Below are 21,091 nucleotides of genomic sequence, written 5' to 3' on the forward strand. Positions count from 1 at the left end.
GCCTGGTGGCAAAGCTCTCCAAGTCCCAATCCAGTTCTGTGTGTAACCCAGCGTGAGCCCACCTACGCAGTTTGGAGGGTCTGGGGTGGGCGGAGCAACTTGCTGGGAGCAGGCTGTGGAGCAGAAGGCAGTTTGCTCGGTAGCTGAGTGTGAGGAGAGCCCTAGACTAACAGACAGCCCCTCGCCTGCACATATGCAGGTGCCAGCTGACCAGAGAGGTGGTCCAGGTGAGGGCAGCTGGGTGCCCTCAGAGAGCTCCACGCCAGCTCTACCCACCTGGCATCAGCCTGGGGCGGGCACTTAAGGAGGCAACTGGGTCGGGCAGCGAGTGGTGAGGCTGGGCTTGCCTGTGGGACCCACCGGCTCTCAGCCCAGGCGGTGTGGGCTCTGGGACTTTGGCAGACAGTTCCAGAGGGGTGTCCCGGGGAGGGCAGTGGGGAGAACGGCCCTCGCCCCAGGGGGCTGCATTGACCAGATGGCAGTGGTGTCCTTTGCTCACTGTTTGGCTGCTCATTAGTTCACGTGCCATCAGTTCATCTGTGGGTCACTCATGGGTACATGCAGTGCCCTTCCTGCGTCCGGCTCTGCCCAGCACTGGGTAGGAGGGTGACCACTCAGGCCCAATGTCCCAGGGTGCCACCCAGCTCTGCAAGAGACGGTCAGTACTATGTCCTTGGATCAATCCTGGGGCTCCAACCAGTAGCGTGACAAAGGTGGGCATGGAAGAGGAGATGTCCCCTTGGTCAAACAGCTGTCCATGGCTTGCTGCCCCCTTTTGCCTCCCACCCAGCAGTCACTTATCCTGGGTGCTCTCTGCACCAGGGTGCCCCCACCCATCGATAAGAGGGGCTGAGCCATCAAACCCATGAGCAGTTGACAGGTGGGCATCCTCCCTGCCCTGCCCCAGGCCTCAAGCCCTCACGCCTGGCAGGCAAGCAGGCAGACAGACACACTCACTGTAGGGCATTGGACAGTTGCTTGTGTAATTCTGAAGTGAAAATGAGAGAGACAGCAGAAACTGCAGGGGGTGGGGGGAGGTGTCACTATAAAACACTCTTTTCCTCCCACCCCCACCCCTGATGAACCCACAGGGACCAGGCTCACAGCTTGGGCCGCCAAGTGCTTGGGCTCGGGGTTCTGACAGTCCGGTCCGGAGAGGCCTGGGCAGTGGCCCAGGTGGCACCTGCCCTGGGCCTGGCCCCTTCACCTGCAGCACCGGCCCCTCTGGCCACTGTCCTGAGAAGGTCCCAGGCTCAAGAGCCAGGCAGCCGCTCCAGAGGTGGTGATGGTGCTTGTGGCCCCCCTCGGCCTACTCTCCTGGCGCCCTGTCCTGGTGGCCACAGAGGCTCTGTCCCAAGAGTTCACCCCTGCCAAGCACCTAGCTGCTCCCCGCTGAGGGGCAGAGGGGACCACACATGGGCAGGGTGGACCCTGCCACCTCGCCATCCTCCCGGGGCTCCTCCTCCTCGCGGGGCTCAGCTGTGGGGTCCTGGCTCCTCTTCAGCCTGCAGAGTTGGGGCAAAGAGAGGGGTCAAAGGCCTGGTCAGCACTCCCAGAACTGCCTCTCACAGACTGACGGGCTCACAGTGGTCACCCACAGGTGCCCACCCCACAGACCTCCCTGCCTAGACCTCACTCCAGGACAGGCAGGGGCTGAAGGTCAGCTGGGGCAGGACAGCGCTCAGCTGACGTCACAGACACAGCTCTGTGCTCCTGCCAGGCCGAGAGCGCCCACCCTGGAAGTGGCCCATGTCCACACATGGCTCTGCCACAGTCACAGTTGGAACAGTCAGGCCAGGCCTCAGGGCCCCCTCCCCCAGGAAGCCCTTCCTTCTACAGCCCAGACACCACAGGGGCTTGTGGGCCTGCCCTTTCTTGCCGGGTAGACAGGGAGCTGAGTGGGTGGTGGGTGGCTGAGTGAGTGAGTAAATGAGTGAGCGGAGTGGGTGAGTTAGTGGGTGAAGGAATGAGTGAGTGAGTGAGTGAGTGAGTGAGTGAGTGAGTGAGTGAGGTGGGTTAGTGAGTGAGCAGGGTGGGTGAGTTAGTGGGTGAAGGAGTGAGTGAGTGAGTGAAGTGGGTTAGTGAGTGAGCGGGGTGGGTGAGTGAGTGAGTGAGTGGGGTGGGTCAGTGAGTGGATGGGTGAGTGAGTAGGGTGGGTGAGTGGGTGAATGAGTGGGTAAGTGAGTGGGTGGGTGGGTGAGTGAGTAAGTGTGTGAGGCGTGGGTGAGTGAGTGTTAGCTGGCCTGGAATACTGACAACTGCCACGTGGACAGGAGGTCATTGCCCGGAAGCCAGTGATCCCAGCCGCCTGCTTCAGTTTAGAACATAAGTCTCCCAGGAGCTCTGGCCCCTGGCCTGTGGGTGCTGTGTGGCCCGGGGTCGTCACACTCACTTTTCCCGGTTGAAGATCACAAAGTCCTGCTGGATGGCATCCAGGCAGTCCTGCAAATACTCATTCTCCTGCCGGCAGACAGACGCGGGCGTGAGCTGCTGGAGCTCTGCCCTCAGACTGGGTGCAGGGAGCGGACTTCTCCTGGGGACCCCCAGCCAGTGACCAAGGGTGCCCAAGGTGGGAGGTCCAGCCCCACGAGGCAGGGCAGGCAGTTGACAAGGTCTCTGGGCCACACAGCTGGGACAGGCCACATGTCCGTTGTCCAGGCTCTGTTCCTGGGCCCTTCCTTGAAGCAGGCTCTCAGGACCTGGGCCAGGTCCCCTCTAGCAGGGGGATACGTGTGAGGAACTTCCTGGGATGCTCACTAGGGCAACAGGGAAGGGGTGGGGGATGCCAGCTCTGGGAGAAGCTGTGAGGACTGGGGACGTGGCTGTCCTTTCTGGGCCCTGAGTGGACTGGACTGGATCGTGTCGGGTGAGGTTTAGACCTTCATCCCTGAGGGCAGAGAGTTTGTGGGCCGGGAGGACTCTCCCAGAAAGATCATCCACTGCTGGCCCTCACCCCGAGGCCTTGGCTGGGCTGGAATCACGTCTCACTAGAGCTGCTCAGAGACTGGCTCAGCACCAAGGGCCTTCACCTCCTGCCCACCACCCAACTCACCCCAGTCCAAGCACCCTGCCTGTGGGGGTCTGGCCCCGTCCCATCCCAGCCCTGAGAGGAGGCTGAGCTGACAGCTGTGGGGGCCACCTGACCATGGATTCCTCCCAGACCCTCCCCATCCCAGACCCTGTCCTATCAGAACAGATGCTGCTTCAGGGCCAGGGTCTCCAACAGACCTGGCCTGACTCAGGGAGCACCTCTTGCACTTAGACAGGGAGCACTCCCTCATGTGGGCCTGCACTCACAGACTGGGAGCACCACCCCCACCCCTGGGAGCACCCCTCCCTCGCTCACAGACGGAGCACCCCGGTCCTCACTCACAGACTGGGAGCACCCTACCGCATCCTCACTCACAGACTGGGAACACCCCCACCCCATCCTCACAGACTGGGAGCTGTCCCTGCTGTTGTCCCGGGACTTGTTCTTGGCCAGACGCTTCTTCTTCTTGTGCAGGGGCCTCGACTCCAGGATCATCTCCTCCAGCTCGAAGGTAGGGTCGCAGTGCAGGCGGCCTTTCTGTGGGGACAGCTCTGAGTGGCTGGGTCGCCCCTCGGTGCCCTCACCCCCGCCGGGCAGGGAGGGGCCCACTCACATTAGGCACGAAGCCAGGTTCCACCTTCTTCTGACTCAGGTCCTCCCAGGACACACAGGCCAATGCGGGGGCTGCCTGCATGTCCCGCAGGCTAGAGATACGGTGCTCGGGGTTCACGGTCAGCAGCTGCAGTGAGACCATCAACCAGGGCCCACACAGCCAAAGCAGCCCAGTCAGCAGTGACCAGGCCCAGGCAGCTCACCCTTAGAGGGTGTGGCCACAGCCCTGGGTGGGAGGGTGGCCCCAGGAGGCTGGCTGCAAGGACATTTGCCAAAGGGAGGTGGTGCCACAGAACCCTGGCACATGATTCTCGCCCGCTCACCTCCGACTCAGAGCAAAGGATGCTGATTCAGGCCCTGAGCACAGTAGTGGGGGTCAGGGACCCTGCGGGCACTGGTGCTGGGCAGCACCTGTGGCCCCCCTCCCTAGGGTCCTGGGAACTGAGGCCCCCCCTCCTAAGCCCCGGAGCTGAGTGGGCTGCAGGGCCTCACACTGGGGTGCTGACCCACCTTCCTCAGCAGGGCCACCGTGTCCCTGGACCAGGTTGGCGCGTACTGGACGCTCACAGTGCTGAAGAGCTGTACCAGGGCCTCCACGGCGTTGCTTGAGTGGATGTCATAAGGCCTCTGTTGGCAGGAGGCGGTTAGGAACCCCATGGTACTCAGAGCAGAGCTGGGAAGCACACCCCACCCCCACCCCCAGCTCCTAAACATACACAAGCAAGTGCAAGTTGAGTGTGATCAGGGGACAGCACAGAGGCAGAGCCTGCCCTTGGCCCTGCCCCCAGCACCGCACCAGGCCAGGCAGCGAGAGCTGACCATCCCTCTGCTCTCCTACCAGGGTTCCAGGGGTCAGCCTGGAGCGAGGAGGAGAGGCCTGCCTTTCTGGGTCCCAGGGCTTCTGGGTGCTGGGTATGTGGAACCCAAGACCCCCGGGGGGCAGGGAGGGCAGCACAGTCCCAGGGATCTCCAGGAAGTTCCAAGAAAGTGTCCCACCCCTACCCCTTGGTACTGGGAGAGCTATGCCTCATTTGTTTGCCAGAACCCAGGCCCCCTGGTCAGCAGCAGTCACCCCTGGGCATGGGCATCCTGCTGGCAGCTCCATACCCATCCTCGAAGCAGCTCATATGCCATCACCCCTACTGACCACCAGTCCACCTCGAAGGAGTAGCCAGTCCCACCACTGACGAAGGACTGGAAGATCTCAGGGGCTGTCAGCAGAAAGAGAAAGGCACTGATCAGGGAGCCTGCAGACCTGGCTGCACCCAGCACTCCTGCCCTTAGCCCTCCCAGGGGCAGAGCGTGGACACTGCACAGGCCAGGCCCAGGAGAGTGGGCTCACCACTGCACAGCACACAGCTCTCCTGATGTCCCGGCCTCTTCCGGAATGCCTGGACCAGGAGGCCTGAATGGTGAGGTGGATGTCGGGTACCTACCCATGTAGGGCTTGGTGCCAGCCAGTGCCGTTGCCCTCTCCCCATCCTTGATGATGGTGGCGATGTTGAAGTCTGTCAGGTGTGCATGTCCTGAAGGAGGAGGGGTGGCTGGACAGTGGCCCCCAAAACCAGAGTGTCCCTGTGGGCAGGGCACACACCATCCCCAATCGCACCCCCTTCCCCACTCACCTTGCTCATCCAGAAGAATGTTGTCAGGTTTGACATCTCTGCATGAAGAGAGAGGGAGGGAGTGTCCTCAAACCACCCGCTCCCCATCTGGAACCCACCAGCACAACCTAGGTGACCCAAGACATGTGCCCCGCCCACCCCCACCCAAGGTGTGCACACACCTGTGGATGATGTGCTGACTGCACAGATAGTCCAGGGCCAGGGCCAGCTCACAGATGTAGAGCCTCACTGTGGCCTCAGAGAACTGGACGTTCTGCTGCAGGTGGTAGCGCAGGTCCCCGCCCAGCAGCAGATCCACCACCATGAACATGTCCTCCTCGTCCTGGAAGGAGTACCTGTGGGCCCCCGAGGGGGCGGGGGATGACAGTGACATAGGGGATGGGGACGATGAGGATGGAGATGAGGATGAGGCTGAGGAAGAGGATGGTGCAGGGGATAAAGTAAGTATGGGGTGATGGGTGTGGTCATGAGGATGATGTTAATGGTGTGAGGGATAAGGACAAGGAGGAGATGAGGATGGGTGGGGGTGGTAATGAGAATGGAGATTATGGGGAATGGTGACAATTCGAACAAAGAGGGTGAAAGTGGTGATGATGACAGTGGTCCTAGGGATGGGAATGATGGGGGTGCGGTGATGAGGAAGATGAGGAGGGGCGGTGTGGACCATGATGACATCATGATAGGAATGATGATAATGGTGATGTGATGGTCATGGTCATGGGAGTGAAAAAGATAATGGGAATGATGATGACAGAGATTATAGTGATGATGATGAGATGATAATGATGGGGAGGATGATAGCAGTGGTCATGGGAGTGAAGAACATGATAGCATCACGATGACAGATGATGATGATGGGGCGGATGATGGTGGTAATGGGGATGTGGATGGGGGGAGGTGATGATGGGGAGGTGGTGATGATGATGAAGATGATGGGGAGGTGATGAGGGGGAGGATGATGGTGGTAATGGGGATGTGGGTAGGGTGATGATGGTGATGATGATGGTGATGGGGAGGAGGATGGTGGTAATGGGGATGTGGATGGGGTGATGATGATGATGGTGGTGGGGAGGATGATGGTGGTAATGGAGATGTGGGTAGGGTGATGATGACAGGGATGATGTTGATGATGATGACAGATGGGGGGGTGATGATGGGGAGGAGGATGGTGGTAATGGGGATGTGGATGGGGTTATGATGATGAGATGATGATAATGGTAATGGGGATGTGGATGGGGTGATGATGATTGATGACAGAGATGATGGTGATGATGATGAAGATGACAGATGATGGGGAGGTTGTGATGGGGAGGATGATGGTGGTAATGGGGATGTGGGTAGGGTGATGATGATGAGGAGGATGAGGATGGTGGTAATGGGGATGTGGATGGGGTGATGATGATGAGATGATGATGAAGGTGGTGGGGAGGAAGATGGTGGTAGTGGGGATGGGCATGGAGGTGATAGTGGTGAAAACAATAGGGATGATGGGGATGGGTGATGAGAATAGGTAATGGAATGATGGTTATAATGAGGATGGTGGTGGGGTTGGTCTTTGCACCCATTTTAAGAAGCAAACTGAAAATCAGGCCTCTCATGTCTCTTCTCCTGATTGTGGTGCCAGAAGTTTCATGGGCCACATGCTTCTGTGGGAAAGCCCTGGGCTTCCTACAGGTGAGGAGCTGCATTAAGCTAAGCTCGCCCAAGGGCCTGGATCCCAGTGGACTTGGGGCCTGGGAAGGTGAGGGTATGGCAGAGTCAGGAGGGTGGGAAGGGGCCGTGGTGCAGGGGTCACTAGGGAGGGCACCCCTGGGCAGCCTTGGGCAGGCCAACACACCAGAGGTTGACCAGGAAGGTGTGCTCAATCTCCTGAAGGATCTCCAGCTCCCGGAACACGTTTCGGACCTCGTCACGCTCAATGCACTGCTGCTTGTTCATGTACTTCATGGCGTACATCTTCTCCGTGTCCCGCTTCTGCACGATGCACACCTGCAGCGCAGACACAGGACACATGCTAGGATGCAGTCTGGGTGCCACCACCCGGGCCCCCCCTGTGAACAAGTCCCTTCCACTGAACTTGCAGGACATGGAAGAACACTGGTGTTTCAGATGCCAGCAGGGCCACCCAGGGTGAGCAGGGGTCAGCGGAGCTTCCAGACTAAGAACCGACTCCAAAGAAGGAATCTACAGTTCACTGCAAAATAAGCAGTCACTGGAAACCTTGTGAAACAACTTGAGCACAGAAAATGGACTAACAGGTCGGACCAATGGAGCAGCTGCATTGTGGGGAGGTGGGGGGGCTGCTTCCTGTGAACAAGGGGTCAGATGGGGACAGATGCTGCAGACCTGGCCTGACCCCAGTAGCTGAGACCACACACACAGTGAGCCAAATCCACGCCCCCCACAGCTCTCCCCTGGCCACCGGGCTGCCCCTTAGAGTATGGGCTGGGAGGCTCCACAGTGACCCCACCTACTCCCAGCCAGGCTCCATTGTGATTTCTCAGACCAAGAGAAACTGTGGCTTCCATGCACACCCAGTGCCCAGCTGCTGGGAGCGAGGCCAGGCTGTTCACCCACTGTTAGCCGCATGCCCATCCCACCCACCACAACACCACACTGCGTGCCCTCACCAAGGGGTGCTCCCTCACCTGGGCCAGGACTCGCAAGTCAGAGGACACCAGGCACTGGCCTCCTTGACCCACAGCCCTGTGGCTGCTGTGCTGATTGGCCAATCCTGGGACCTGGGAGCAGCCAGCGTCTAAATGGGCCCCCAGGCTCAGGTGCTGGCTTCCCAGTGGCTCAGGGTGGCTCCATCCGAGGCCCAGGGGGTGGGGCTGTGTCCTGGCCACTTCCGCTCCCTCAACCCTGGGCCCTGTCACTTCTGCCTCCTCTCTCCTGCTTACAAGGGTCTGTGGTGACACTGGATCCCTGGACAGTCCAGGAGAGTACCCCTAATTTACAGGCAGCTGATAGCAACCTGGACTCCCCTCGCCTTGTCAGTGTGCGAGGCGGTCAGTGTGTGAAGTGTCTAAGGTGGGAGGTGTGTGAGATTCAGCTGGTGATCTCTGGAAACAGCACTTCAGCCACAGTGGGGTCATGCCCTGGGAGACCCTAGTGAAGGGGGAGGGCTGCAGGAGGCTGCTGGAGGGACAGGCGGGCCATCGTCCACATAGAGTGGCTGCACAGGGAGGCTCTGCCAGAGCCTCTCCGGGCTGTGACAAGTGGCCCTCCGCCCTGGGGCAGACCCAGAAAGGAGGCTCTGAGGGCAGTGTGGTGGCAGTCACATGGCCCCAGGTGACAACAGCTGTCTTCTGAGGACTGATGCTCGGGTCTTGGCAGCGATGCCCAGGCCCATCACTCCATGGTGCCCTGGAGACCAGCTCCTGCTTGCAGGGTGTCCCCCTCCATGGTCCAAAGACCCCACAGCACCCCGCCAGCCTGGACCCTGGGGGCATGTGGTGTCTTGGGCTAGCACCCAGAGCTGAGTCAGCTCAGCCCAGCAACTGCCACACAGAATCCCCTCAGCCCCCGGTAGGCAGCAAGCAGGCTGCATACTGGGCACATGGACCCACAGGACCACGTAAACCACTACACACCAGCCTGGGCAGGGGTGGGACTTGGCGGGGGTGGTGCTATTTTAACACAAAAGCAAACAAGGTATTTATAGCTCCAGGACACGGCATGCATTGGTTTTTCAGAGAATACTTAAGGCTGCAAAGAGATGTTGGCTTGAAGGCAGGTACCTTCAGGCTGTCCTGCCTTAGCCCTCCCTGCCCCCAGGAGCACCCCTCTTGGACAGAGGAAAGGTGAGCCACCTTAGCCAGGGGTCCGGAGGCAACTGGAGGCATACTGACAGCATCTCCACCTTCCACCCGCCCCGCCCCGCCCCCTCGCGACCCCCAGGGTTCAGGGTTCAGGACCAACGGCGTGATCCAGGAGAAGAGAAGCAATCTGACCCGGCCAGCACTCCCCACAGGTAACCCCAAGGGGCTAGGTGTTGGCAAGGGTGCACACCTCTCTCGGGGGCATGGGGACACCCTAAGAACAGCTCAAGTCCAGCGGCAGCGGGGCCAGGGCAGGGGGACCCCAACAGAAGTAAAAAAGCATCTTCCTGCCAAAGGGGCCTATTTGCAGCTTTAGAGAGAAACGTTGACCCTCAGGGAGGCACAGGGCCGAGTGGGCTGGGAGGGAGCCCTGTGCAGGGCGGGAGAGCAGAGTGACAGCAGTGCTGGTGAGTTAACCGCCAACCTCTCTTCCGGTGTCCTGGGCTTTGTCACAGGCTTCCAGAGGTCTCAGCCCAGAAGGCACCTCCAATGTGGGGAGTGAGACTGGCAACAGCTTGTCCCCCACAGATTGAAGGGCACACAGGTGGCCAGGGGCTCCTGGGGTGGGGGGTTGTGGTGACCTGGCCAGCCTCGCTGAGCCCATCACTAGACCCCTCCTGGTGGGTCACAAAGTGGCACCGTCCCCACTAGGGGCAGCTGAGGCTGGCAGCACTCTCCACCCCATGCTTTCAGTCTCGAGGGTCTGAAGACCACGTGACGGACCCCAGACCACTTGAGGAATCACTGACCACTTGACTCACAGCAGACATGCAGCCTCGCAGACAGACAGGACTGTGGGAAGGGCCTTGAGGCAGGAGATGGTACCAGAGGCCCGAGGGGACCAGATACATCTGCGGTCTCAGACGCCTTATACAGGACCTCTGAGGGTCACAGTCCACTTGCGGGCAGTGGGTTCCCACTTGGGGCTTTGATTCTGGTCTGTAGTCCCAGCGTCCCAGCAGGCCCTGGGCTGGGCTTTTAGATCCTGAGGCTCAGAAGGTGCTGGGCAGAAGGGTCCAGCTGTGCTGTGGAGGCTGGGAAAGGCTTCCATAAACCCCCAACACCCCATAAACTCACCTCAACCCCATTCACCCCCCAAGGAATCTGTTTCCCCATCTCTAGAAAAGAGAAGAGGCTGCCCCCCACCCTAGGTGCTCAGCACCTGCTGTGGTTCTGTGACCGGGACCCCTGGGGGCTGTTCTTGGTCCTCAACCTGCCTCTACTTCAAAGCAGCCTCCGGCACCCTCCCAGCCCTGACCTTCGGGAAAGGTGGCTCAGCTGACCACAGTGTGGGCGCCACCTGAGAACCGCTGGCAGCCTGGCAGGAGCCTTCCTGGGCCTCCTAGGGAGGGGCCTCTGTGACCTCTGCTTTCTTCAAGGGAGGGGCAGGGGCAGGGTGGCTGGCTGCTGGGACACTGCTCTGAAAGGCTGAAGTAGGAACAGGATGTCCCTTACACGCAGGGGGTTGGCTTCCGCCCTCAGTGTCCAGGGTGACTGGCTTCTCCCCAGTCTGGAACACAGGGCATCCCACCGAAGCAACCTGGTCCAGCCTAGGGCCCTGGCTGGAGCCCACCTCCACTGCAGCTCAGCAAGCCCCCACCCCTTATCAGCTGCTGGACTCTGAACCAGCCCTTACCTCCTGGAGCCAGGGGTCCCCCACCCAGCAACACCCCTCTTTCCAGGGACCCCACACCCAGTGGCACCGAGTGGAGACAGGGCAGTCTCTGGGCAGTGACAACACAGGGCCAGCTCCATGGAGGACAAAGTGCCAGGCAGAGGCTGTGTGGAGCCCTGAGAGCTGAGCTCCAAGGGCAGCTCTGTCCTCTGTGACACTGACCAGCAGTATGGACCCAGGGTCCTAAAGGGCAGCAACAGGTCCAGGAGTGCCAGCAGCAGACCTTCCCATGCTTCCCCGAGGCTCAACGAGCTCTGCCTAGCCTGGACTCCAAGCCAGGTGAACTGTGCAGGACCCTGCAGACTGAGTGAGGGAAGGGCAAGTGGGAAGGGCTGGTGGCTAGTGGGCAGCTCCGACCTCAGGTCAGTGACAAGGCTCAGACCTGGAACCTCTCAGCTCCCAGTCCCCGAGCGCCCATCCCCCATCCACGGCAAGCAGCTTGCCCACAGGCCGACTTCACTTTCATTTCAGAAAAAGTGTCCACTGAAGCTGTCTCTCTAGAGCTAGTTCCCGGGGCGATCTGCTCAGTGAAGTGGACTTCAATGAGCCCACCCCAGCACAGGTCCCCGGAGCCCAGACCCCCTCCACAGGCACTGGGGGGCAGCTGTACCCACTCAGAGCCGGCTCCCTTAGAGCTGCCAGGTGGGGGCTAGGCCACCCACAACCCCCCCCCCCACCCAGGAGCCTCTGGCCACCCATGTACCCTTCTGGGTCACAATGTCTCTGCTCTCAGGCACCACCGGGAAGTAGACCCAGCCAAGAGAGAACAACGGGGAAGGGGACCTGGCTCTGGTCCCCAAGGCCTGGGGAGGGGGGAAGGAGGGGACATGGAGGACACATGCATGTGACCTCTGTACCAGGCCGGGGCTATCTGCCCATTCTCACTGAGCACCTATGGAATCATATGCACTCCCACATCGACTGCCACCACTGGACAACGCTCAGGAGCTTTCCTACAGCCCCTGGGGCACATGGGGGTCAGCCTAAAGCAAGGACGTGGAGTATCAGCCCACAGTGACGACACAGGGTGTCAGTCCCACCACCCTGGACTCGGGGCCACTTTCCTCTCAGGCCTATGAGTACTGGGAGAGGAAGTACCCAGGTGAGGTGTGTGGTCCCCGAGTTAAGGGGGATCATATATGATGAGGAAGCCCCCAGATCCTGCTGCGGGGAGAGCCCCGAGACGTTGGCCTAGAAACAGCTTCAGCAGTCAGCACTCAGCTGTCCCCTCTGTACCCCCGACTCCCAGCATTGCCTGCTCAAAGAAGTGCAGTCACGACCCCACCCACAGGCAGGTGGGCCAACTTCCCAGAGAACCAGGTCGACCCAGCCCCCACGCACCTTCCTGAGCCACACCTGCTGGCTCAGCCCCCAGGCCCCACCTTACCTTGCCGAAGCTGCCCTTCCCGATGGCTCGCAGGATCTGGAAGTGGTCGAAGTTCACTGCAGAGCAAACAGGGTACTGGTGAGAGCCCACCTCAAACAGCCCCTCTGAGTGAGGCTTCAGTCCCTCCACCAAGCAGAACACCCCTGCTCCCGTCCTCACCCCCAGTTGCCTCCTATACTTTAGAAGCCTGCTGAGGGTCCAGCCGTGAGGTCAGGGGCTTTGAGATGTCCTTAGCCAGGCTGTGTGACATCCCACTGGAGGAAGGGGGCTCTCCCGCATGCTGGAGTCCTCCAAACAGAGATGCTGGCACACACCGGGACAACCCCAGAGAGTCAAAACCAGAATCTGAGCCACCAGGAGCTGCAGACCATGCAGGAACCCCAAGTCTTGAGACACGGCCTCCCAACATCATAGGCCAGACCTCTGTCCCAGAGTTGGGAGAGGGTGCATTTCTGCTTACAGGGACCTACTTACAGCCAGCCCAGGACACACAGATATGCATGTGACAGCACGCAGGGGAAAACTGACTCCGGATGACAGCCTCTTTCCAGGTGAAGGCAGGCCAACCGAGTCCCAGGCCACAGACTGGCCACTTCTGTGGAGACTGAAGAGGCCCTGGCCTGGGTGGGACCACTCACCATAGCCCTGTCCCTCCACCTGCCTGGGCTGAGCCACTAGAGGGTTCTCCATAGCCAGGGATCCAGGACGAGCCCCCACAGGCCTTCATGTACTAACAATGGAGTAGGGGTGGCACAGGCCAGGAGGCAGCGACTCAGAGGCCAGCCGTGGCCCCCACACTGGAACTAATGACTCCCTGAGCTGCCGACGCCTCTGCCTGTTCTGCCACGTGACTGGACCTGGGGGATAAACCCCAGTAATGCTAACTCTCCTAATGGCCTGCGTCCCCCAAGACCGGCCACCCTGCACCAGCATCCATGCTAGCCCACTCTGGAAAAACAGCTAGCCTGTGGGCATGGAACCCAAGATGTCCTCCCACTGCTGGGGGTGCCCAATACCAGGCTGTGTCCTTTGGTCCAGCTCTCCAGACAAGACACCCACCTCCACCAGGTTTCAGCCTAATCCATCTGCCCTGCCCAGCCGCTGTCCCCAGGCCTGGCTTTATCCCAACCCACGGTCCTCACACACCTGCATGCAACCCGACGCCATGGTCCGCAGCATTATCCGTATGTCCACTCAGCTCCGGCACAGGGAAGCAGACGCCCCAGCAAGACGGCCAGTGAAGCTGGCACTCCGAAGCTCAGAGGCCTTTGCAGTGGACGAGCCCAAGCAGCCAGCACCGAGACACCCGGGCCGAGTGGGCCAGGCCCACGAGGACTCAGACTCTGGTCAGTGCAGTCAACTCAGGGTTGTGCTCATCCTCTGTGAGTCACTGCTGTGCACGCGTACAAACCCAGGTCTGTGTCCTGTACGCGCATGCACACCCTGGGTGCCAGGGACACAGGGACAGAGAGAGAGCCACATGGGTAACTGGTGTCCGAGACGAGGGAGAAAGGGACCGCTCACTGCTGGGAACTCATGATGATCTGTTGTGCCCTCGCTGCTCTGCCCAGACGTCAGCTTCAGAAACCTCTGCCAGTGAGCTTGTCAGAAACTGTAACGTCCCCTGTAGGTCGCCGGTCCCCTCTGTAGGCACTATGAAGCCGCTCCCACCTGCACTCTCCTGCACGGATGAAGCCCCCTTTTCAGCCTGGCTGTCGCTCTCCTGGCACAGTTGAGGTCTTTCCAAAGTCCTCCCCCATATTGTCACCGTCGCACTTAAAGCAGATCCTCCACCCCTCAGCCTGCAGGGTCAAGTCCCACCATGCTCTCCCCTTGCCAAGGACAGGGTCGGAATCTGCGAGGGCCCAGCCCATGCCCTGGTGACCAGGAGCATAGTGGGGTGGGGAGGACTCTGCACAGTTTCAGGAGAAAAGCCGAGAACTGATTCTCACAGAGGCTATTCTGTCTCCTCCTGCCCCATCTAGCTCCTCCCAAGATGCCAGGGGCTCTGGGAGCTTGGAAACTGTTCATTCACCCGCACCTCCCCAACAGCAGAGCCTCATATCTCCCTCTCTCTCTTTCTCTCTCTCTCTCTCTCTCTCTCTCACACACACACACACACACACACACACACACACACACACACACACACACACACACACACCATCTCTCTCTATTGTCTTTGACACCAGTAGTCCATGAAGTCCTGTGGGTGTGTGTCCCTGTGTCCTCAGCACCTGGGCCAAATCACAGATTAAGAGGACACCGCCCTTGGTTTCTCAGTGACTCGTGGATGATGAGCACAACCCCAGATCTTACTGCAGTAGCTGGACAGAGTCCGAGTCCTCTGGGCCTGGGGTGCTCTCTGTGTTAGTCTGGGTGGACTAACACATTTGGTACCAGGAGTGGGGTACTAGAGAAACAAATCATAAAGCTGGAGACCAGATGTTTGCCTGCCCTCTCTCTCGTGGTAGTGTTCCTTCTTTGGCTAGCCAGAAGTCAGATATATCCTTGCAGTTTATTGAGCTGCTTTCTGGAAAGACTATATAGGAAGCTAAAGGTTTTATTATTATGTTTGGTTGTAGTCTTTGGTTATTCCTGATTGAAATGGTGAGAATGAATGTGATTAATGTATATTTTGAGCTCAGGGGTAGAAATCGCCATCTGAATTTCTCAGAGACCATGCTGCAGAAAGCCTGACCCTGGCTTGATACTCTCCAGAGGCCTAATCCCATATTTTTGTATCAATAGAATAGTGTCGATAAGGATTTAGATAAGCTAAATAAGGATTGAACTTGACCATTTTAAGAATTTAGTTTAGTATCTGATTCTATGTTGTTTATACTGATTTCTTATGCTTATTATTATAGATCGAAGGATGGATAGAAATGATTTGGGAAAGGATGAAAATAGAGAACTTGTAAACCCATTTTCCTCAAGCCAGTAATTTGATCTTTAGATGGGTTTAGTCCACCCTGGAAAGAAGGCTCTGAGAAGATAAGCCCCACCCAGTGCTTTGGAGTATTCAGGACATTTGCATTCTAAGAGACTTGCCTGGGAGCAAGCTTGACAGATTGAAGATTTTTTTTAAAAAAAGGAACTCTTTGGACTTGAAGTTTGAACTCTACTGGTTTTTGTCAGAAGCAGGAAAAAGTCTGGAACCATGGAGAAAACTCCTCTCTAGGACTGAACATTAAAGGCAGCCAGAGGGCAGGCTGAAATGCTTGCTAGGTGACCACCTGGATCCACTTGAGTGGAAGTGGGAGCAATGCAGGAATAAAGAGACGGATTGAGTTTGGCCACTGAAACTCGTGGACCTGGTTTACAAGGAACTAGAGGAGAAGATGAGAGTTGACTGGTCTGAAGTTCATGGCCTAGCCAAGGGGCTTGGCTTGTTGAGGATTTGTGATGCAGCCATGGTCTAAAGACTAGGTGACCAACAGATACCCTGGGAGATACTGAAGCTGACAAGACACATGGAACTATGTTAGTGCCGTAAGTTGGAGAAGCCACATGGACCTACCCTGATGCAACCAGACCTCTGAAGCTGGAGAAGCCGTGAAGATACACCAGCCAGCGCTCAGATGTTTCCAATGCCACGGGATCCAAAGACTTTCTACCCACTGGTCTGTGATCTTCTACATTCGGCATCATTGCATGTGTTTCATGAGTCTGAAGAGGACTTTACAGAATGCTGTTGGACATATGGGCTAGTATCAGACTTCTGGATTTGATCTGGACTGGGCTGGGAGGTTTTCTCAATGTTCAATTGCTCTTATATATGTTTCTTTTTTTTAAATCCCTTTTTATATACATATGTGTGTCCATGGATTTGTTTCTCTAATCTACCCAGACTAACACAGTCTTAGTGGGGGCTGCTTGAGCCATCCACTATCAAGGCCTCTGAGCCTCCGAGTCCCAGCTTCATGGGCTGTCTGCTCAGCAGGCTAAGTGGTGCCCCAAAGTCCCTGGTGCTGGCCTCCTAGGCAAGTCGCTGTGGCAGCCCCCATGCACCAGCACCTCCTCCCGTGTGGCTTGGAACCCCCAGGCATCCTGATTACTCTGCAGAGCCAAGAACAGAGGGCACCTTACTTAGGGAACAACGAGGTCCTTTATCCCACAGGGCATGTTAAAGGGTGCCATCATGAGGTGGCTTGTACGTGGCTGTGATGGTGGAAACGATCCCACGGGTATTTCAAACCCTGGTCAGGTCACCCATGGTGGACGGGTCCAGTGAGCATCTAGACTAAGACAGACTGGGACAAAGAACCTAGTGATCTATCATCAAAAATCAACCAACACAAATTCTATGTCCCCCAGTGGAGGCAGGACTGAGCTGTGCTTCGTTCCTGCCCAGTAGGATCACCATGAATTGGTGCTAACTTAACAGGATCCGTCAGCAAGTGAAAGTGTGAGTCTGGGGGTACCTGAGTCACAGGAGAGCCTGGAGGTACTTACCTACATTACAGGTGAGCCTGGGACACCTGAGTCACAGGCGGCTAAGAGTGAATGGCTGTGTGATGAGACATGACTCATTTGGTGCCTTCGCTCTGTGGGTACATGTCCCTGTGTCGTACCTCTCTGAGGAGAACTGGTGGCACAGTGGTTACATGGGAAAGGTTGGCCGGGAGCCCCAGCCACCCCGCAAGAAGTTGAGAGTGAGAGCTCACAAGGTCACCTGTGACCAGGCTTCTGGTAGTTACATAATCTGGTGTCAACTTGAGACTATTAAGAGTGAAGGGGTGGAGTTTAGCCTGTCAATCAGGCTGCCGCCTGATTACCTCATTTGGAGGCGCAAAGGAGATAAAAAGTTCGCTGGAGGGGGGACACTCTCTCTGTGAGACATTCCTGTGGACAAGCCACATGGAGTTACGCTGATGGCAGCCAGAGCCCTGGAGCTGGAACAGCCACATGGAAACCCCTGCCAGCGCTGAGATGCTTCCACCGCCACTGGATCCACAAGACTTTCCACCCACCGCCCTGTGATCTTCCTGCGTTCGGCGTCACTGCATGTGCTGCGTGAGTCTGAAGAGGAACTTACAGACTGGTATCAGACAGATGGGCTAATATTGGACTTATGGACTTGAACAGGGCTGGGATATTTTCTGTGTTCAATCGCTCTTGTATATAAACCTCTTTCTTACACACACAAGTGTCTAGGAATTTTGTTTCTTTAGCACAATGCTACTCTGGCCTGCACAGCCTTAGGGGTCATTTAGGGTCACCCCAGTCAGGTGGCTTAGCTATCTCCAAGACCAAGAAAATCCGATTCAACAGCAAGTCATCTGAACAATGAGCCCCTTCTCCAGGAATCGAGGTGCTGCCTGCACCAGGAACGTGTCTGTCCCCTGCAGGAGACAGAGGCAGAGCGAGATGCACAGAGCCCACTGGGCCAGACGGGCCCCGCCCCCGAGCGCAACCCAGCTAGACAGCCAAGACACGAAGCTTCCTGTACAGATAAATATTTTAAAGTCAAGAGTTCTTAAAATATTTATTCTTCACGGAAGAGTTTGGACGTGCGGAGCTGGACCTCAGAGTGTGGCTGTTGTGGGAAATGGGCCATCTCCAGCCAGCCTAACAGTGGAGGAGGGGGCAGCCGGGGTGGGGCGGCGGCAGTGTGTGATCCCAGGGCAGCGCTTCATGCTGTGTTCTCAGACTCCCGAGGCACACAAGCCTGCGCTCCCAGGAAAGCCACCAGCCCCCCTCCCTGCTCTCTCTCAGCACAAAGGCACCCACCCTTTGCCCAGTTCTGACAGCTCATCAATGACATCCCAATCAGCCCTCAATCCTGCCAGTCCCCAAGTTACTCAGACAATCCAATCATATCACCAAAACGCAATCTCTTGTCCCCTGTGGCTCACCCTAGCCCTAAGGGCAGCCCCTCACCATCCTGGGTGGAAATGTGAAGACCCCAGACAGTGCCAGGGGTCCAGCAACCAGCCATGCCCACACCCTCCCCACCAGCCAGAGGGGAAGCGGTGCTCAAGGCAGGCCGCCCTCTGCGGTGCTGGGTGTCCAGAGAGCCCGAGCCGGGGGTCTCCGGATTCCAGGTCCACTATGGGGCGTTTACTCCCACCTGGCCTTCGAGCTAAACCCAGCACTCCAGGGAGAGCTCATGGGTGCCAGGGTCCTTGGAACCTAACACAGCACCAGGGAGCTGCTCCTGCAATGTCAGAGTTGCTGGAGGACAGACAGGGCTCCCCTTGCCACGGGATGACCGACGCACACTGGCTGTGGCGCCTTTGCCAGTGGCTTCTAGCAGCCTATGCAGCGGCCACGCCAGCAGTGCTGGCAAGGTCCACTCTAAAACAGGAGCCCCCAGCACCATCACATTTTGCCGTGTGTCCAGGAGAAGACAGTCCTCGGGACAGACCCAACTAGAGGGCGGCTGGGGTGGGCCAAGCAGCAGCCTGAGGACACTGAGTGTGACCACAAGGCCACATCAAAGCCATCAGGTCATGTTTGAAGAGATTTCTCCCAAAGCCAAAGTGACGGGTGAGCCGGCTAGTGGTGCCAAGGGCTGGCCTCTGGGTGGGAGGGATGGGTAGGGTGCCTTATGAGCATGTGCACTGACCAGCTCGGGAAAGCCTGGCCGTTGGGGAGTCCAGCTTAGGGAGCCCTGCTGCCCGAGGTGCCCCGGGGAGGGAGTGGGGAGAGGATGGGCAGAGTGTAAAAATAGAGCTTTCTGGGCGGTGTGATTCATCCCTCTGTCATGAGGACAATGTAGGCTTTGGGGGAGGGGGGACATGATAAAGGGAGGGGAGAGAGGGAATAAGGTTCCCTGTGTTCTCAGGAGTCCCTGCCCACACCCAAGTTGATCCGTCCAGCCTGGGGAAGGCGAGCCTCCAGTCACAGGGCAACCTTTGCCTGACTGGCTCTGGGATGCAGGCCCAAACCTTCTCTCCCCAGCCTTACCCCCGCCCCCGCCCCTGCCCTGCAGCTGGAGAAGGTGGCCCTGGACCCCGGAGTACGCAGGGCCAGGGAGAGGTCACACTGGGTGTGTGTCAGTGGAGAGCTGTCCATGCTGACGCTGATTCACTCTGTACAGGGAGCCCCACTCAGAGCGCGGTGGGAGGTCGGTGCGGGTGGCTGTGCATCCCCAGTTCTCAGAAGCAGCCACAGGGGGTGGGGGTGGGGGCTATTGTTCGGGGAAGCTGCCAGTTCACGAAAGCCCGCAGCGGCACAGCTTACTCCGACTTCCAGGGAAGGGCATCAGCACCATCTCCCGAGGAAAGTCAATCCTGGCACCAGGATTCTCCTTCTCCAGGAAGCGTGGGCAAGGCCCTGGGGGGGGGGGGGGGGTTACTGTCCCAGAGACACCCAGCCTTGACAATCCAGTGAACCTCGGCTATGGAGCCCCCTGCCCTCGCCTCCCTGAGCCTCATTCAGCAGCCCCTGACCCCACGCCAGGACCAGCCAGAGAGCATCATGGGGATAACTGGAAGTACCCTGAGGTCACTGGTCTGGGGCCTCGTGACCCTGGACTTCAGGCCCCTCACAGCCCTCAGGGGTCCTCTGTGCCCATTTCCTGGAGACAAATGGCATCCGGGGGATCTCAGATCCAAGAGGGACCCCTCTACCTGCAGAGGAAGGACATGCCAACGGGGGGGGGGGGCGGTAGCAGACCTGACAAGCCATGCCCTCCGCTCGACAGCTCTGCCCCAGCCCAGCAGAGGACCCTGAGCAGCATCAGCACCAGTTCCGGAGGTATCCACAGAAATGGAAGCCCCAGGGGCTGCCCATGGTGCTGCTGCTGCCCCAGAGACTTCCTCACTGACCGGATTCCTCGCCCTGAAGACACGAAGGCGGCTCCTGCGCCACCAGGTTTCTGGCACCTCCTCCTCCTTTCCCACAGGATTTCGGACAGAGAGTGCTCCCCCTCCCCAGCGTATCAGAGACCCCTGAAATGTCGGCCAGCTGCTCACCCTCCTCAGCGATCAGCTTTACTTCCCTCACCGTCCTTCCCTCCTCAGGGGGACCAAGGACCAAGGGAGGGTGCAGGGGGAAAGTTCAAGGATCTAGAGGCGTCCACCTCCCCTGCCCCTCTGGGCTGTGTGAGCTTCTCCTCTGGGTGGGGGCAGGGAGGACCGCGGTGGACCAGGATGGAGGCGAGCAAACTTCTCTGCCTCCAGGCCACACTCACTGACCCTTTTCTGCAAGTCTAGGCACCACCTTGGATGCCCACCTGGGTCTCGGTTTCTCCACACAGTGCCCTGTCCCCCAGACCTTGGGGCACTGCCACAGGCCCCCCCATAGTCCCCTGAGCCATGAGTCTGGTGTGCTCTCAAAGAATGCCGGTGGGGAGGGGGCACCTGCCAACTCCCTCAATCATGACCTGTTTCCACTGACCCCAACAGTCCCGACATGGCCCACAAGCCCCCTGAGGGCTTGGACCATCACAGGGCCACCAAGGGTGGGAGAGTCGGGCCCACTCCTCCAAATGCTGGAGAGGGACACCCCCAAGCAACATCCCCTCAGTATCCCTCCCCCAGGGTCCATCCCTCCAGGGCTGGCCTGTGATTGGCGGACAAGGGTCTGCCACCATTGCTGGAACCTCAGTGCAGTGGTGTCCTTAGTGGAGGCAGTTGCCCCGGTGCAAAGCACTGTCCCCACCACATCCCTCCCCTTCTCCTTCTAGAGCCAGCTAGGGGTGGTGGTCTCCATGGGACAGCTCGGGGATAGACCACACCTCCAACTACCCTACTGGGAACCCCACCCTCTCAGCTATCTTTTAAAGGCGGGGACTTCTAATGGAAGTGGTTCTCTACAGAACAAAGAGGACAGAGATAGACACCCCACCACAGACCAGTAGGTTTGTATCGAGCCCCCAAAGTTAGAGCATGATAGAGTGATAGAGAAGGTGTCTCTGATCAATACAAAGGTCTCCAGTCAATCCCTACCTCACACCTTACAGCACCCTTCCCTCCAAACCTGGCA

General features: G+C 58.4%; 1 protein-coding gene across 2 annotated transcripts in view; it reads right to left on the reverse strand.

The window, feature by feature from the left end:
• Nucleotides 1-966: 966 nt before the first annotated feature.
• Nucleotides 967-21,091, reverse strand: part of STK32C (serine/threonine kinase 32C) — a 40,051-nt gene continuing 19,926 nt past the window's right edge. The window contains exons 2-12 of one of the 2 annotated variants that reach the window (XM_075534347.1): nucleotides 12,155-12,210; nucleotides 7,106-7,257; nucleotides 5,430-5,603; nucleotides 5,269-5,306; nucleotides 5,080-5,169; nucleotides 4,751-4,854; nucleotides 4,154-4,270; nucleotides 3,645-3,770; nucleotides 3,437-3,568; nucleotides 2,393-2,460; nucleotides 967-1,505 (exon numbers count right to left, since the gene is read on the reverse strand). In XM_075534347.1, the coding sequence (XP_075390462.1) occupies nucleotides 1,379-1,505; nucleotides 2,393-2,460; nucleotides 3,437-3,568; nucleotides 3,645-3,770; nucleotides 4,154-4,270; nucleotides 4,751-4,854; nucleotides 5,080-5,169; nucleotides 5,269-5,306; nucleotides 5,430-5,603; nucleotides 7,106-7,257; nucleotides 12,155-12,210 (1,184 nt within the window). In that variant the 3' untranslated portion in view covers nucleotides 967-1,378. Of the gene's footprint in view, nucleotides 1,506-2,392; nucleotides 2,461-3,436; nucleotides 3,569-3,644; nucleotides 3,771-4,153; nucleotides 4,271-4,359; nucleotides 4,855-5,079; nucleotides 5,170-5,268; nucleotides 5,307-5,429; nucleotides 5,604-7,105; nucleotides 7,258-12,154; nucleotides 12,211-21,091 lie in introns of those variants that run through there. The other variant, XR_012780417.1, reaches the window with a different exon arrangement.

The sequence above is a fragment of the Tenrec ecaudatus genome, chromosome 16 (assembly GCF_050624435.1).
Source record: "Tenrec ecaudatus isolate mTenEca1 chromosome 16, mTenEca1.hap1, whole genome shotgun sequence".
Lineage (NCBI taxonomy): Eukaryota > Metazoa > Chordata > Mammalia > Afrosoricida > Tenrecidae > Tenrec > Tenrec ecaudatus.